Source organism: Anoplophora glabripennis, unplaced genomic scaffold, assembly GCF_000390285.2.
Source record: "Anoplophora glabripennis isolate ALB-LARVAE unplaced genomic scaffold, Agla_2.0 scaffold224, whole genome shotgun sequence".
NCBI lineage: Eukaryota > Metazoa > Arthropoda > Insecta > Coleoptera > Cerambycidae > Anoplophora > Anoplophora glabripennis.
This window is the reverse complement of record NW_019416317.1, coordinates 104,084-119,917: the sequence shown is the minus strand read 5'-3', so window position 1 is coordinate 119,917 and position 15,834 is coordinate 104,084. Positions and strand designations below refer to the sequence as shown.

The window sequence follows — 15,834 nt, the reverse complement described above, 5'->3', positions numbered from 1 at the left end:
ACCAATCGAAACATTCCTATGTCTACATTGAAAATAAATAGTAGGTATTTTAAAAATGTTGATGTATTTTGTCCCTTTCAGTGTAATATTCATAAATGAAATGCTTGGTGATGTCATTTGCAATGTTTACGTTATTTATATTTTTTATTGCATTTACTTACATATTTTTATATGACTTGTACTTATATTATAATTACTACTATGTATATTCTTTCATAATGACATAATGAACACGATGTCTTTTATTTATCTCTACAGGTTGTATCTAAATGAAGAAGCGCAAATAGTACTTTGATAATCTTGAGCTAGAAATATATTTTTAAAAAATATGTTTTTGTTATTAGATTCTGTATGTTTACTTTATTTTAAAACTAAATGAAGTCAACAATTTTCTTTTGATTCCAAAAATGCAGATACGCAATACGCAAAATATCTACAAAGTAATAAAAATAAGGGCAAATATTTTTTTAGGTAAAAAATAGTTCCACATTTTTAAAATTTTTTGTAAGTTTTATTTTTATATAATTTTATTCTATTAATATTTATTAATTTCATTTGCAAGTAAAAAGTAGAAATAGTAAGATTTTTCTATTGTAGCTATTTTTAATAGCTGTTTTACATTGACAATTTATTCATCAATAAATTGACGAAGTTCTTCATGAATTAATTCACGAATTTATTGGTAAACAGTGTGGTTTTACACTGCTACAGACTTTGTCAAGTTTCTTGACGTATGAATCAGTTCCACCAATGAATCAAAGAAGCAAATAAATTTCAAAAATGTCACCTTTCCACTCATAATTGTAGTGATACAACAGCGGTACCGTTCTGACACATGTTATATAAATATTAGTATTTGTAAGTAACAAATCAGTGAAAACAATGCAAAACTAGCACGACGCCACACAATTATTTACATATTCCAATAACATAACCTCATTACTGATCTGAGGCTGGAAATCTGTTGGGTTGGTACTTCCGAATTTCACAAAGAAATTGACGAAAATTAGAACATGCTCTAATTCGTCAAGAACTTGATGAATAAATTCATGAAGTTATTTGACAGAATTTCTTGATGAAGCGACTTCATGAATTAATTGAGCAATAAATTGTCAATGTAAAACAGCTATTAGAGTTGGTCTTTGTCAAGGGTGATATTAGAACAAGAATACAAAAAATTTATTTGAAAAATTACATTATTAATAATTTCAATATATCAGGTGCTTTTGTATCAATAATATTTAGATAAGTATATCACTTTTAATTTTTATTTTACATAATTACTAACTACTAGCTGTTTACTGGGTATTGCTGGTATAATTCAATGCTAGTTGGGGAATGTAAGCCATAAAATGGTTGTTTAAAATGTTTAAACAAGTAAATTTCGATTTATTACTTTTTAAGTATAAAATAAGCTTACTACACTGTTGAATAAAAAAAAATAACTAAACTGTTCGTTAGGCAAAAAAACATTTATATGAATTTTTTGTTACAAATACAATAATTTTAAATATAATGTAACAGCAAGAACAAAAAACACTGAATTTAATTTTTCTAAAGAGTCGTAAAGGGTAAATTTCAAAGTTACTTAATTTGCTGGACATTAATGATTACATTGTATTTGCAACAAAGAATTCTTCTTCTTTGTAAAATGAACAGTTTTAGAAATATTTTTAATTTATTGAACTGCTGTTTGGACTGAACAAATAATAACTTGAAAATTATTTATTTTTAGGTAAATTATTTATTTTTAATTAAATTAAAGAGAACTTTTTCTTTGAAATACCATTACGAATTAAACGGACTTATTGGATTTACAAAAAACTGCATGTAACAAACTGAATTCTGACATTTTTAATGGTGGTGTGTCTGCCAGACGAGGGGAAACCACAGGAATAACTTGATAAACAAGTTTGAACATTTGAATAATCTGCGGTAATATTTCAATTATTATTATTATTATTATTTTATGTCACACGTTACAATGCACATATACATCTAAAGCGGCCACCCTGCTATCTATTATAAGAAAACGAGAATTTTGTACAAATTTTGGTCAGTGATTTTCACCTCGCTCCCAGTATGTGGAGCCACTGGCTGATATAATTGTACGCAAATTTTTACCTTTATTTAGTTTGGTACCTCAAGATTCTTTAATCTACCTTTTCGAGATATTTGTGTATTTGTAATGTTTTTTTCTGAAAAGTTAAATATGCTGTAACTAAGGTATATTTGGCCCAATTATCATATTTTTGGCCCAAGTTGATCGAGGAACCCTTTGTTTTTGTTCATTTAAATACACCTTGTACACCCAACAATTATAACTGAATTGCGTCAAATCCCTAATAAGATAATAACGTAGGTATGCTATCGAAAGATATAAAATCTTCCATAAAATAACATGTTTTTCAATTTACATTTTTTACATCACCGAAATTCCAAAATAAGTGGTATTAAGATCACAATCATTTGTTATCTACATGTATATGAAACATACCTTATTGATGCTTTAAGTGCAGAGCTATACTTATTGATTAATATTTAATTTATTGACCCACTCAAGATCTCAAATGTATTTCTAGATAGAGGAATACTAAAGATTTAAACAATGGAATATATAACATATTTTCTTAATATTAATTTTGTCTAATTGAATATTATTTAATGCGGTACATGGTAATGTGATGTTTTAAAATAGTTAAAACAATTATATATTGTTTATTGTTGAAATGTGGTTAGATATTTATATGTCCTTGGTATTTACCCAAACTGATTTTATACGGTCACTTCCTTTGATTTATGTTTTGTGTAGATAATATAAAACAATGCCAATGATTATACAGGGTACTTCAAAAAACATGTATCATCCCTTGTGGGGAGATTTTTGTTTAAATGTAAAACAAATAGTTTCTATCAATGTTAGTCCATTGTCCATTGTTATTTTATGAGCTACAGTATTTTAAATGAAAATACTGTGACAAGTATTTAAGAGTACATCCTACAAACTTTTTAACTTTTCAGTTGTATAGTTACATTTAAATGCACAATAAAAGGTTCCTTTTCATACCTATTTCAATTTACCTGCGTTATAAAGATAAATACAAAAAGAATAAAGTACGTTTTCTTATGCGGTACCATATAAATGAAATATTTAATAAAATTAAGTGTATTTTTAGACAGTAATATTTAAATAACTTGCAAACATTTCTACAAATATTTCTTAAAAAGACATTCCCAACAAAATTTAATATAATTAATTACAACTACCCGGACTCTGTACACTAATTTGATGAAATGTTTGCAGTTTTTGTTTGAAACATCGTACAAGGCCAACGATCTAATATATTTATCGTTTTCTATGTATAGTGGTACTTACATCCTGGACATTGCTTTTATTTAACGTGTCCTTATTGTCGTCCTTGTCTGAAAAAAGAAAAGTTTATAATGAAGATACAATGTATAGATAGTGAGTCATAAAATTATCTTGTGAACAAGATATTCGCATTCTTGCATTTGATTTAAAAAATTATGAGTAATTTATCATTCTTATACATTTGATTGCACTGTGGTTTTTTATGAAATTTTAAAATATGTGAAATTTCTGAACAAGTGGTTGAAACACATTCAATACTTTCATTTTTAATAGTGACCCGAAAAATTTAAATCATGTATTGGTTGGAAATTAATCTTTCTGGGCCTATTCCAACAATTTATATAATCAATATTTACCATCAGTTTCTCCACCCTCTCCCGTTTCATGGTACCCCGAAATCTCCTTGGAATTATTCATATTCAATGCCAAATTTGAATCAAGTTCTATAGTCTCTATTACATCTCCAGAAGCCATTTTGCACTGTAGTAAAATTAATTTAATTGAGGGATTTTTATTATCACTTACACTACAAAAACACTACACTACCACATGTTTTCAGTCGGCCAATAATTCCGGGGCGGATTTTAACGGGAAAAATCGGCTTTCATTTACCACTTTGACATAAACATTTTCCATTGACATATTTATCCCCACCCTCATCTAGGTGTCTGACAAATTGTTAGAGCGCCTGCGTCAAATGCAGTCATGTGACTATGAAAAAAAAAGAATTAATAATTAGATTTAATAATACAGACTAATATACTTAATTATGGAATTTATTTTAATTATTTTACTGTGACTATGATATTTTTTAATTTTCATTTAAATTATGGAACATACTTATGTGCACTGGCGTCATCTTATAGTAACTTATACAAACGTGTGTTTGATTCCACGAATATTAAATAGATGTCGTCGACTGAAATGAGAGAATATTTCGATCAACGGTAGATGTCACGATGTCACAGTGTGTAAAAATATGTAACATGCCTTTTGGTGAACAGATGGCACCACCTATTAGCAAAATTCAAATTCAACAAATCCATAATTGGTTTGCTTTTGCTATGATTTTGATTCGACAATCACAGGAGAAAATTATGTATATTAGTGTATTTTAGTTCAGTAAGTTAATGTACCAGCTTCATTTAAGATTCGAGTTAGAAAAATAATTTTAAGGAAAGTACTTCCCTCTTACAGTAGAGAAATTTCAAATGTCAAATGTCATTTGCATTGCCACTGCTGATCCTTTGTTGTGTTGTGTGTTGTGTCGTGTTGTCAACCGAGAAGCTTTTTTTAAAAAAAAAATGATGTGAGCTGATTATCCTGTTTATGATAAGATAAACCTGCAGTTACGATGGGTCTAGAGTCGGATTCCCTAGTGCACACAGTATGGAAAAGTGATTGTAAGCAACATAACCTATTTTCTTGTTTCCAATTTAATTAGAGATTTCACACTTTAAAATGGTTGTACTACGAATATCTCGTATTTTCAAACCAGACATCATGGAGAGGGACTGGAATTTACTCTACCCTCTGACCACTGACATCTTAATTTGTAGGTGCATTTCGACTTCCGTTAATCTGTGTAACGGTTTGTGTGTTTTTAGTGTATCGTATGCAATTGGAGGCTCCTGTGCCGGTACCAATAATATGTGACGAGGTGCCATCTGATTTACCTAGTTATCTAGGCAGAGATTACCATGGAGCAATTTCTCACGTTGACGCTTCGAACTTGTTGAGCGGTCAACCAAATGGGGCCTATCTTGTTAGGAGCAGTAAATCCGCAAATGGACAATTCCATACTTTAAGTTTGAAGTAAGATATTTGTTTATTATTTATGGATATCAATTTTTTTATATATAAAAGTTTTCATTTAATTTTTTTTACGGTATTGGGACTGCACTATACAATATTCCCTTCTACCATTACATTTTCCTTATTTTTATTGTATTCTTTCACCACTACTATAGAGATAGAATTGTAGGGTTATTATTAAACAATTTTTCTATGTAAATTAATTGAAATGATGAATATTAATTTTTAAGCGATTGAATTAAAACACTATATTAGGAATCTTGGAATAACCAGTACATCATACATTTTCTTTTAAATCTTCAATTAAGAATGCACCGAAAAGAATTATTATTTATTTATCTTTATTACTGATAAAGCGGGAATAACCTGTAAGTTACACGTTCCCTAGTGTATGTTTATTTAAAACGTAATCAGTATTAAATCAGAATTATACTTAATGCACTGATAAAACATCAAAGATTATCACTTCAGCTTGTTTAATTTTCCTTGAAATTTGATTGTAGATATTATTAGAATCTTTATATAAAATTGTAATTTTGCACTAATATTTTATTTGCTAGACACACGTCCTACGTTTACTACAGTAAAATGAAATTAAATAAATATTTTTTACTGAATAGGTTCAATGACAAAATCCATCATTACAAACTCTTCTACGACCCCAAATCGGGTCTGTATGTCCGGGAGAAAAGATACGATTGTGTTCGATCACTCGTAGCAGATGGATTGGTCACAATGTACATAGATCTCAAGGCTCCAGCCATTCTTCAGTGTTTGTCCAACGCCAATTACCAGGAAAGCCCATACATGACTTTGAACAAAAGAAAATTACGGGCCTTATCCAGAGAAAATGCAAAGTAAAGTTGTGGTGTAATTTTCTCATCTCAGGTGTAATTTCTGTCCGTTTTCTAGGAACAGGAATTTGTTCAACGATTCGTACAATCAAAATTCACAGTTAGCGCAGCAGATATTGGGTCAAACTGTGCCAGATAAGTTGGAAAAAGCGCACTCTTTCAAGTTGACAACTTTCAAAGGTTTGAACTGGTGTGAGCTGTGTGCGAATTTCTTGTGGGGTTTTACGCTGCAGGGCAAAAGGTGTGAGGACTGCGGTGTAATAGCACACGGTAAGTCGAATTAAATAAAATTAAATTACTTTTAATAAGATCATTTTTGTCAAAATAATATTTAAATTTCCCTATTAAAGTTAGTTTTCTTTAAATTCTATTATTCTAATCGAAAATGATAGTAATATCTTTAAAAATTATAAAAGTTGCTTTGAAATAATGACATTCTCTCTCACATTCTCCTAGAGAATGTAGCAATTGAAAAAAAAATAATATCCTGTAAAATACTTTACTTTTTGTTGAAAGGTGAGTGAAAACGAGGTTCTAAAGTGTTTATTTGTATAAAACGTAGTAAGGAGAAATATATTTTCATGTAAAAACGTAAGCAGGTCGCTGACTTGGTTAATTGAATGGAATTTATATAGTTTAAGTGGTATTAAATACCGTAACCTGTGACTAAGGCTTACATAATTGTTAAATTCATTCTCCACTAGTTATATTGGCAATAGACCTACTTTTTCCTGGTACTTTTTATAGTCTTCTATGTGTTATAATTTCCAAACTGGGTCAAATAAGTTTAAGAAAAGATAAAGAGTGTATTATTATCGTTTGATTGCCTATTTTTTTAATTTATACTCAATCTGAAACATGGCCACACCTTTCTGATAAAAATTATTGATATTTTAACTATGTATTTGTAAAAAAAAAATTACTTCCTTATTTAAAATTTACTATCAGATTAAAGTTAGTAGTATGAAAATAACTAATTTAGAGTGGCTAATATAACCTGGTAGTCAACGGGATCATTCATTTGACATCTGGTACATCAAATTATATTTGACTTTTGACTGGCATTTCTGCAGTATGTATTTTTCTTGATTGAACTGTTCTGAAGTAAAAATATAATTCCATGTGTTCAATAAGATTTACTTTGGTAGTCTGCTTGGTAATCCATGCAATATTATGGGGAAAAAGTATGTTAAGGGGTTTATATCACTGGAAAATCAATCCTCTCCAAAGAAAAGTAGTTGTTTCTACTTTATATATTATTAATTTTCAGATTCTTCTCTTTTATGCTTATCTATTCTTGTTTATTCTCCTTTATGTTTGATGGAAAATGTCAATAATAAATTCTTGTACATGTTCCACAACACTATAGGCCAATCAATAGAGATTTTTTTGGCACACTAAAATATTACAGCAAATTTCATGTATTACCTTTTGAAAAATACTTAGTAAATGAAAACCGAATTGATTTCCCCAGCAGTCATGAACAATTTTCTTTTAACAATAAAAACTGCAAAAAATGAAATTTTTTTGTTTTTTTTATAATATCTATCTCGAAAAATAATGATGGTATCATCTTACTGTCAATAGAACTTTTGTAGAGAATAAAAAACCTATAAAATGGTTTTTTGAGCGACCCGATTGGTTCATTTTTTACAGATGAAATCCGGAAAAACCTCTTCAAAAATAGATCTTTTTTTAAAAATTCATAACCGTCAAATTTGAAGCTGGAAAAACAATCTTGCGGAAAATGACAGATAATAATATGTAGTTTAATCGTGCGTAAGATGGTTTCTGTCTGATGCATAGTTTTTGCACAATTGCATTATAAACAAACTAGGGTGTTTTTTTTGCACAACATATCAAAAATGGTCAGTTTTAAATTCTGAAAACGGCAAATCCCCAATTTGTATATCTCAGATTTCCGCCTGGGTGATGGGAAATATGTTAAAAATGCCCTTGAAAGTTGCCCGAAACAATCAAAAATGAACCGATTGGGTCGCACAAAAACCATTTTATAGGTTTTTTCATTCTCTACAAAACTCCTATTGAAAGTAAGACGATTCCATCACTATTTTTCGAGATATTATAAAAAAAAACCAAAAAATTTTTCTTTTTTTTGCATTTTTTTTTTTTTAAAAAAAATTGTTCACGACTTTGCTGGGGAAATCACTTGGGTTTTCATTTACTAAGTATTTTTCAAAAGGGCATACATGAAATTTGCTGTAAAATTTAAGCATAAAAACAGCCTCTTTTTTTGCTCTATTAGTTGGCCTGCTATCTATTTTTAACATTACAGCAGGGCCTTGATAATCCGTACCCCAGCTAGTCCGAACGCCTCTATAATCCGAATGACCCCCCCTTACCCCTGCGCAACCGCCATTTCTCACAGTTTCTGTCTCGCCAGTGCCACGTAGTGCGTTTTTTTGTTGAGAATGGGCAGATGAAGTCGACATTTCTATTCCGGAAAAAATACTGTTACGTAAATTAAGGGATAAAGCATTTTCTATGTCGCTAAATACTCCTCGTCAAAGCACTATATTGGAATTCTTTAAAAAAGTGTGATTAATAGCATTTTATCTAACATACATCTAACGTACATACTTAAATACATTATAATGTAAAATATTTTTGTTTTATTTGGAAAAATCCCTTTCAAAATGTCTACATACTATAATCCGAACGCTTCGTGAATCCGAACAGGGTATAAATTTTCGGTGTTCGGATTATCGAGGCCCTGCTGTAATTACAGAAAAATCAGAAAAAGAATCATCCTCATCTTTTTTTTTGCTAAAAACTCAAACATTTTTCTGATCTATTTTTGCCTGATTTAAAAAAGGAAATCACCAAAAATGGCAGGCAATATTCACGAAAAATTATACTCGCTATCAAAACTAATTACTTTGAAACTTTTGACGGTAGTTTAGTTATGAATTTTCATTTTTGAACGTCCGATCTTCATATTTCAGTGAAATGTTCGGAAAAGTTCGCCAACGACTGCGTGCCGGACTTAAAATACCTCCGAGGCGTATTTGGAATCGAACTGACCACGCTCTTGAGCGCCTACAAAGCAGAACTGCCCTTTGTGGTGACAAAATGTGTTGCCGAAGTTGAGGCGAGGGGCCTTACGACAGAAGGAATCTACCGATTGAGTGGTTTTGCTGAGGAGATAGATGCCATCAAGATGGCTTTAGACAAAGGTGAGTAAATTTTTTGTATAATATGTAAATATAAAAGTATACATTATGTTGAAATATCTGTTTTACATTTCAGTGTTTATTAAATAGTAAATTTCAAGAAAAATACATCAAATTTTTCTTGTACCTATCGTTAAACTCAATCATCCTAAAGTTATAAATTTGTTATAAAAGATAAATTTTGAACGTGCCAACTGCTTCTTTAGGCATGGAATAATGTTGATCTCGTAATTTATTTTTGATGTGTGGGAATAAAAGAAAGTCATTGGGTGTCAAATCAGGGCCGTATGGCGGATGACTCATCAATTTGATTTTTTCAGTTCTCAAAATGTCTTGTTTGAGCAGTGTGTGAGCTCGCATTGTCCTGGTGAAGAATGCTACATCTTCAGAGGTTGATTTCACTTATTTTTCCACAAATGGTTGGGTACCATTTAAAATTGACCATCCAACTAATGGTACAGTTATCACATATCTGGTTTTTTTGAAAAAACAGGTGACCATTTGCTTAAAAATGCTTCTTGCGTGAACGACTTTTGTTGGATTTGGCTCATCTTGAAAGAGCCATACAGTCGACTGCTGTTTACTTTTGGGCTTATATGCATAGATCCGTGATTCGTCACCTGTTGCAATGTCATAGACGTGCTTTGCAGCACCGCGATCGCATTTCTTGAGCATTTATTTTGAACAATCGACACGAGCCTTTTTTTGAGCGTTTGCCAAATTACATGGGATCCAACGCGAACAAATTTTTTTGGCAGCCAAATGTTTCGATCTCACGATAACTCACATGAGGATCTTACAATATCAGTTCATGCACAGCATCAACGTTTTCTGCCTTTACGTAGTAATACGATGTCATTTGTATTCCAGATGGAGAAAAGGCCGATTTGAGTGTAGACAAGTACCCGAATATAAATGTGATAACAGGCGCCCTCAAGCTCTACCTGAGGATCCTTCCCGTCCCTCTAATAACGTTCGAAGTCCATCCTTTACTGATCGATGCAATACGTGAGTAAAAAATAAATTTATTACCATTTTACAGAGATCAAATGAAAATGCATTTTTTTTATTTTGAATTTTCAACGTTCTTTTTTTGACAAACCTATTATACTCTTCAAGTAAAGCAGGGTCATGGAAAGGGAAACGAATTTAGATGTGACTTGTTCGGGTTAATGAATTAGTTGACATAGAATGTAATGATAAAAAATTTTTTTGTAGAAGTAAGTAAGGGTTTTGGGAAACTACAATCTGATATCATGTGTACCTATCATAAAACAGCTGTTCCTGAATTTCAAGGAACACTCAAAACAATTAAAATTTTAATAACAATCTTTTTTTGAACACTTTCCTAATCTGGTTTCGAGCGATAGTCAGTTATTTTACTGATCGGATTAACGAGATTAAATTGTTCAACGTATAACTCGAAGAAGAACTAATTTGTTTATGTGCAAGTATTTTTCGTTTTATACATAGATGATTTTTTTTTAATTTATATAAACAGCTGGACAACCAGAAAATTTAAGAATGGAAATGCTAGCTAGCGAGAATTATAAAATCTACAAATCTTTCACGCTTGTTCATAATACGTATAATAACAGGGAATTTATGGGAGAGGCGCCATCTAGTATTTTCCTTTCGAAGTTTGACTGGTTGTCTGACTAGATCAAAGTACACAGTGTTTCACGTTTCATGGAGCTACCCGTGTCTCGCATTTATACCGTTTTTTCACATTTTAGTGTGAAAGAATTAATTGCCAAACGATGATTATTACCAAATTTGATTTTAATCATAGGTATCCGGTTTCAAAATTATAAAGAAACATACTTTTAAAACACTTATTATTAACAATTTTTTTATCTAGAAGTTAATAATTTAGCATCCCCAGAAGCCTCATTGTAATTTTTTTTATCCAACATCCAAAAAAAGATTAGTGTAAGAAGCTGCTGCTCCTAATATTTTCACATTTATTGAAAAAATTCACATCAAGTAATATACAAAAAAAGAAGAAATAGAATTGCATGTTAAATAATTAAGAATTGATAATAATTTATTTCTGCAGTGCTCTTAAGAAAGGATAGGCTTCATAAAGAGAGGATTTAGAAAATCATTACTCTCGTTCTAATACGACGTACCCCACAAAATTTGACAATTTCAATTTTTTGAAAAATGGAATCATAATATTGTTGTGCAACTTATGTTAAAGTTTTAGAGGTGAAATTGTTTATTTACTATTTTTTTAATAAGTATTATATAGTGTGTTTCACTTAAAGTTGGAACACCTCCATATTTAGGATGGCATTGGCCGATTTCCAAAATTCTTATTTTTATGTAGTAGTACTCAAAAGGCCTACTTTTGGATATTATATTTTTTGACATGCGATCTTTTCTACGGCCAACTATCATTAAGAAAAGACCCTCAAAAAATAAAAAAACATATTAGGCATTTTTTTAAAAAAGAAATGGATAGCAATTTCGATTTGATCACACCTCAAAACACCCTAAATACAAAGTTTCATTAATATAGCTTTTACAGGGTGTTCACAAAATAGGTGCAAACTTCGAAAAATTTCACTGTTTGCAGTGTCCTGTAGTAACAGCAGAAAATATTTTTAATGTAGGGAGCTCTATCTGGGTGGCTGTTTCAGGAAGGCACACTATACTTTCCTCTAAAACTTTATTTTTCCATAAAGACATACATAACTCCTTCTTTTTTCTAACTAACCAGAAGCCTAAGATTAAGATAAGAAGTAAGAACGAAGAACACTGAACACTTTTCTCCAGATCTCCTCTTCTTCTTCTTATTCGAATAAGTAAATTGCTTGGAATTTTTTTTAATTTTTGAAACGGGTTACTATATTAAGATATTTTTTCTTAATTTTAATTTTTCCATGCAATTTTATTGATTTCACTCATACAGGGTGCTCACAATAAGACAGCCAAATTATATATATTTTTTTATTATACCAGAAATGACTTTCACAACAAAATAAAATTTAAATATTACTGTTTTCTATTAGTCCACTGTTCAATTCGTCTCCTCTTATTTCTAATAACTCTGCTCAACTGATGTGGTGTTATTTGTCTACATGATTGTCTAATTCTATTACATAATTCTTCTGGGGTCTCGTTTAATACACTTTATTTTTCAAAGTGCCCCATAAAGAAATTATCAAGTGGAGTCAAGTCTGGAGCTCTTGACGGCCACTCAACTAATTGACTGTTGCAACCTATCCACTTTCTCGGGAAATTCTCATTCAAAATAATCTCTGTGTTGCGTTATGAAAATAACATCACGCGGTTGTACTATCTGGCACTTTCCGTGTACATAACCCCCTACGCTATAGGTCCCATAGCGAGCGTGTGTGATAGAAAATATTATTAATTCAAAAAGCAGTCGAGAACCTTGTCTATGAATAACTTTTATATACTTACATTTTTGGTTATTATTCTTTCTTAAAAGAAACATCTTATATTCTTGCTTTTACCTTTGATGACATAAAAAAAAAGATCTGCTACAGTTTTTGGTATTGAAAAACATTGTATTTGAGTTTTTGGAAATAAATTTTTTGAATTTATTTGAATTAGTTTAATAAAATAAAGTAAACATGTCCACCCGTATATTACACACTTTTAAAGATATTTAATTTAAAGTTGGTAAAAAGATGTTTTTGTGGAACCTAAATTAGAATATAGTATTAGTTTTTAGATAAAAAGTCTCTAATAAATAAAAAATAGTCCAACCTGTTTTTAATTTTAAAACTAAACAACTATCAGAATAATTGCTTTAAAGGTAATTATTTTCTGCTAAAATGCGTTAGATATAAGGGTGGCTCCGTGAAGAGTGAAACACACTTGGGTACAAAACACAAACAAAACTTGGGTACAAAATATGGTAACATACTTTACAGAACACGATAAAAAAGACCTACAACTGTCGTCCATCAAACACGCCCTTCTCTCGCTTCCTAAACCGCACTACGACACTCTAAAATTCATGATAGAGCACCTCTACAGGTAAGTTTCACCTGTCGTCCAACGTCGGCTTCTCTAAGCTTAGATTTAACAATTTTTAGGGTCGCTCTGCATGCACCTATAAACAAAATGAATTCCTCCAACCTTGCGACGGTTTTCGCGCCCACTCTGATCCACCACCCGCCTAACATCATTTGGGACGTGAGGAGCGACATACTACTGCTCGAAATCATGATCAACAATTACGATAAGATTTTCATGAAATAGTTAACTTTATTCTACTTGCAATAGAGTATATGGTCTTTGTGCTGACGAGCCTCGTATTCGTTCAAATTGTTTTATCGCAAAGTTACAAATTCAATTTTATGCAATTATAACTGATCTCTTTTTAATTGATGACTGTAGATAATTGATTGAATGAATGTAAATATGTACAGGATGTTAAAAAAGTGCTAGGCCAGAATTTAATGGCAGACTTTACAATTAACCAAATAAGTTCTCTTAAGTGTAATGTCCAAAAACAGTTTGTTTTCGCAATATCGAGTGTTAAAATTTGAAAAACATTTTTTTTTATAATTACAAGAAAATTTAATTCAAATGTGGAATTAGTTTATTACTTATCCACAAATGTATGTATGGAGTGATCCAAAACTGGTGTTATTACAGGAAAATGGAAAGAATAACTAGGAAAAAGCAAGCATTTGAATTTAAATTCCGTCTTGTAAATTTATCAAACATTCTTTTTTTTAATTTATATATTTTTCTCAACAATTTTTACTAAAAAAGTTTTTTGATATCTCTTCCTGTTTAATAGATACAAAATGATGTGTATAGAGAAATATTTTGGTTTGATCAAGTCTGTTACTGATTTTATTAGTATTGCAATTGTTTGTTTCAGTTCAGCAGTTCTGCTAATTTTGAATTTTTGCAAGAGTCTAAATAATAATATCTACTTTTTCAGTGACTATTAATAAATTAGTAATAAACGCGAAAATAATTAAAACCTATCAGTAATTAAATAAACATTGAAACTATCTTATTTTCCACGGCAACACAGGCTTGTATCACATTTAAGCGTGACACCCTGTATAATCTTTCTCCATAAAATTTGTTAGGAAAAAAAAAACACGACACATATATTGTAAAAAGTAGGTATTTATGAGTTGGGGAAGAATAATTTCGATGACATCACAGTGGTAAACTTATCAAGACGAAATTTCATGTCAAACACTTATATCATAAAAATCCCTATTTGTGGTTTCTTTTTTGATCTTTCCGTTTTCCTGTAATGGCAGCCAACCATCAGTTTTAGGACCTCCTGAAATTGCCATACTTTTTTTTTTTACATACAGAGTCATAGTTTCAAGGGTAGACTTTTACTTGCAATCTTAATTTTCAATTCCGGACACAATTCTAGGAACTTTTTTTTAATTATAATGAATCCACCATTAAATTGTGACAAAGCATTTTTCATACTCTGTATATTTTACATTTAATAATGATCCATAAAACAAAACTTAGAATCAAACTATTTTCTAAAATAATCAAATGTCTAATATATTTCATGAATTCCCATATTTTAAACTTTTCAAAACATATCAAAAATCATTAGTGCAATATGCTTGTTATTGGAAGTGCGCCTACATTTTTCAAGATTATCTAAAAAAATTCCTTTGTGTACATTCCGTATTTTGCATATTATTGGCTATTTTATTAGAATTTTAAACTTTAATTGTCATTGTAATTTGAAGAAAGTTTAAATTTTTATTATTGGCAGACGAAGCACTAGGCACTTGTAGTTAAATTTTAACAACAAACTAAAATTGTTTTCCAATTTTTTTAGTTCAGTATTATATATTTTATCCTAAAAGTTAATCCATTATTTAGGAATATTTAGATGAGCGATATGAGCGTATGGTCTCGAAATTTTAAAAAGTTATATTAGAGGTCGTTTGTGATAATTTATCATTATTGACGGGCATGTAAAGTTGGCAGTTTATTTTTTACTTCGTTGGTAATTTTACTAATGCAATATTTTTTTTGCAAAAAATGTTTAGGATTATTGTGCAACTTTTTCTAGAGGTTATTTTTGAATCTCAGTTTTTATATTTGTTGCAGTCATTTAAAATAATTTGGCTTTACAAGAATTTTGCGGAATGGAATTGCACAAAAATAATTAGATTTTTTTAGAGACTGATCCCTTTAGTGTTCTTTAGTTTTTTTTTTTTTTGTAAAAATTGTAAAATTCCATTTTCATGTGTGATCTAAATTAGTTTTCTATGTGATATTTTCCAAAAAGTAAGCGATTATTTGTATTTGCAGATAGTTATTTACTTTTTTCTTGAAGTTTTTATGTTATACATATATTTTATGACTTCAACTTTAGCGTTGTGTAAATTTGCTTTTATGCAGTCATGTTTGGGTCATGCTGCGTTGGAAGTACAATTCTTATCATCAGCAAACTTACACGAAGGTTATCTTGTTCATAGGAATATAGTATTCTATTTATTTTAATATATTATTAAATTTTCTAAAAGGTATTGGTATTTGAAATACCTGTATTCATTTTAGTATTAAGAAGTTTTGTAATTTTATATCAGAAATATATTTAGTGATTTTTAGAATA

The 15,834-nt window shown here is 30.1% G+C and overlaps 2 protein-coding genes across 11 annotated transcripts in view; one reads left to right on the top strand and one right to left on the bottom strand.

Moving 5' to 3' along the window:
- The window catches only part of LOC108907845 (phosphatidylinositol 4-phosphate 5-kinase type-1 alpha), a 57,480-nt gene extending 53,448 nt beyond the window's left edge, over positions 1 to 4,032 (bottom strand). For all 9 annotated transcript variants that reach the window (XM_023454066.1, XM_023454071.1, XM_023454065.1 and 6 more), the window contains exons 1-2: positions 3,730 to 4,032; positions 3,377 to 3,423 (exon numbers count right to left, since the gene is read on the bottom strand). In XM_023454066.1, the coding sequence (XP_023309834.1) occupies positions 3,377 to 3,423; positions 3,730 to 3,847 (165 nt within the window). In that variant the 5' untranslated portion in view covers positions 3,848 to 4,032. The remainder of the gene's footprint in view (positions 1 to 3,376; positions 3,424 to 3,729) is intronic.
- Positions 4,033 to 4,627: 595 nt separating this feature from the next.
- LOC108907855 (beta-chimaerin) lies at positions 4,628 to 15,834 on the top strand. 2 transcript variants are annotated; one of them, XM_018711682.2, is made up of 8 exons: positions 4,628 to 4,776; positions 4,981 to 5,188; positions 5,809 to 6,045; positions 6,101 to 6,312; positions 9,009 to 9,239; positions 10,107 to 10,244; positions 13,145 to 13,250; positions 13,310 to 15,834. In XM_018711682.2, exons 1-8 carry the CDS (start codon positions 4,728 to 4,730, stop codon positions 13,473 to 13,475), a joined length of 1,347 nt encoding a protein of 448 aa, XP_018567198.1. In that variant the 5' UTR covers positions 4,628 to 4,727; the 3' UTR covers positions 13,476 to 15,834. The 2 variants fall into 2 exon arrangements, with proteins under 2 accessions (XP_018567198.1, XP_018567197.1); XM_018711681.1 differs by lacking the exon at positions 4,628 to 4,776 and adding an exon at positions 4,797 to 4,928.

Bases quoted from the DNA above. Each gene is read 5' to 3' on its own strand.
- LOC108907855 (XM_018711681.1), top strand. From the start codon at position 4,835: ATGGTTGTACTACGAATATCTCGTATTTTCAAACCAGACATCATGGAG. The intron at 4,929-4,980 runs GTAGGTGCATTT...GTGTGTTTTTAG, and splicing joins GACCACTGACATCTTAATTT to TGTATCGTATGCAATTGGAG. The intron at 9,240-10,106 runs GTGAGTAAATTT...TTTGTATTCCAG, and splicing joins CAAGATGGCTTTAGACAAAG to ATGGAGAAAAGGCCGATTTG.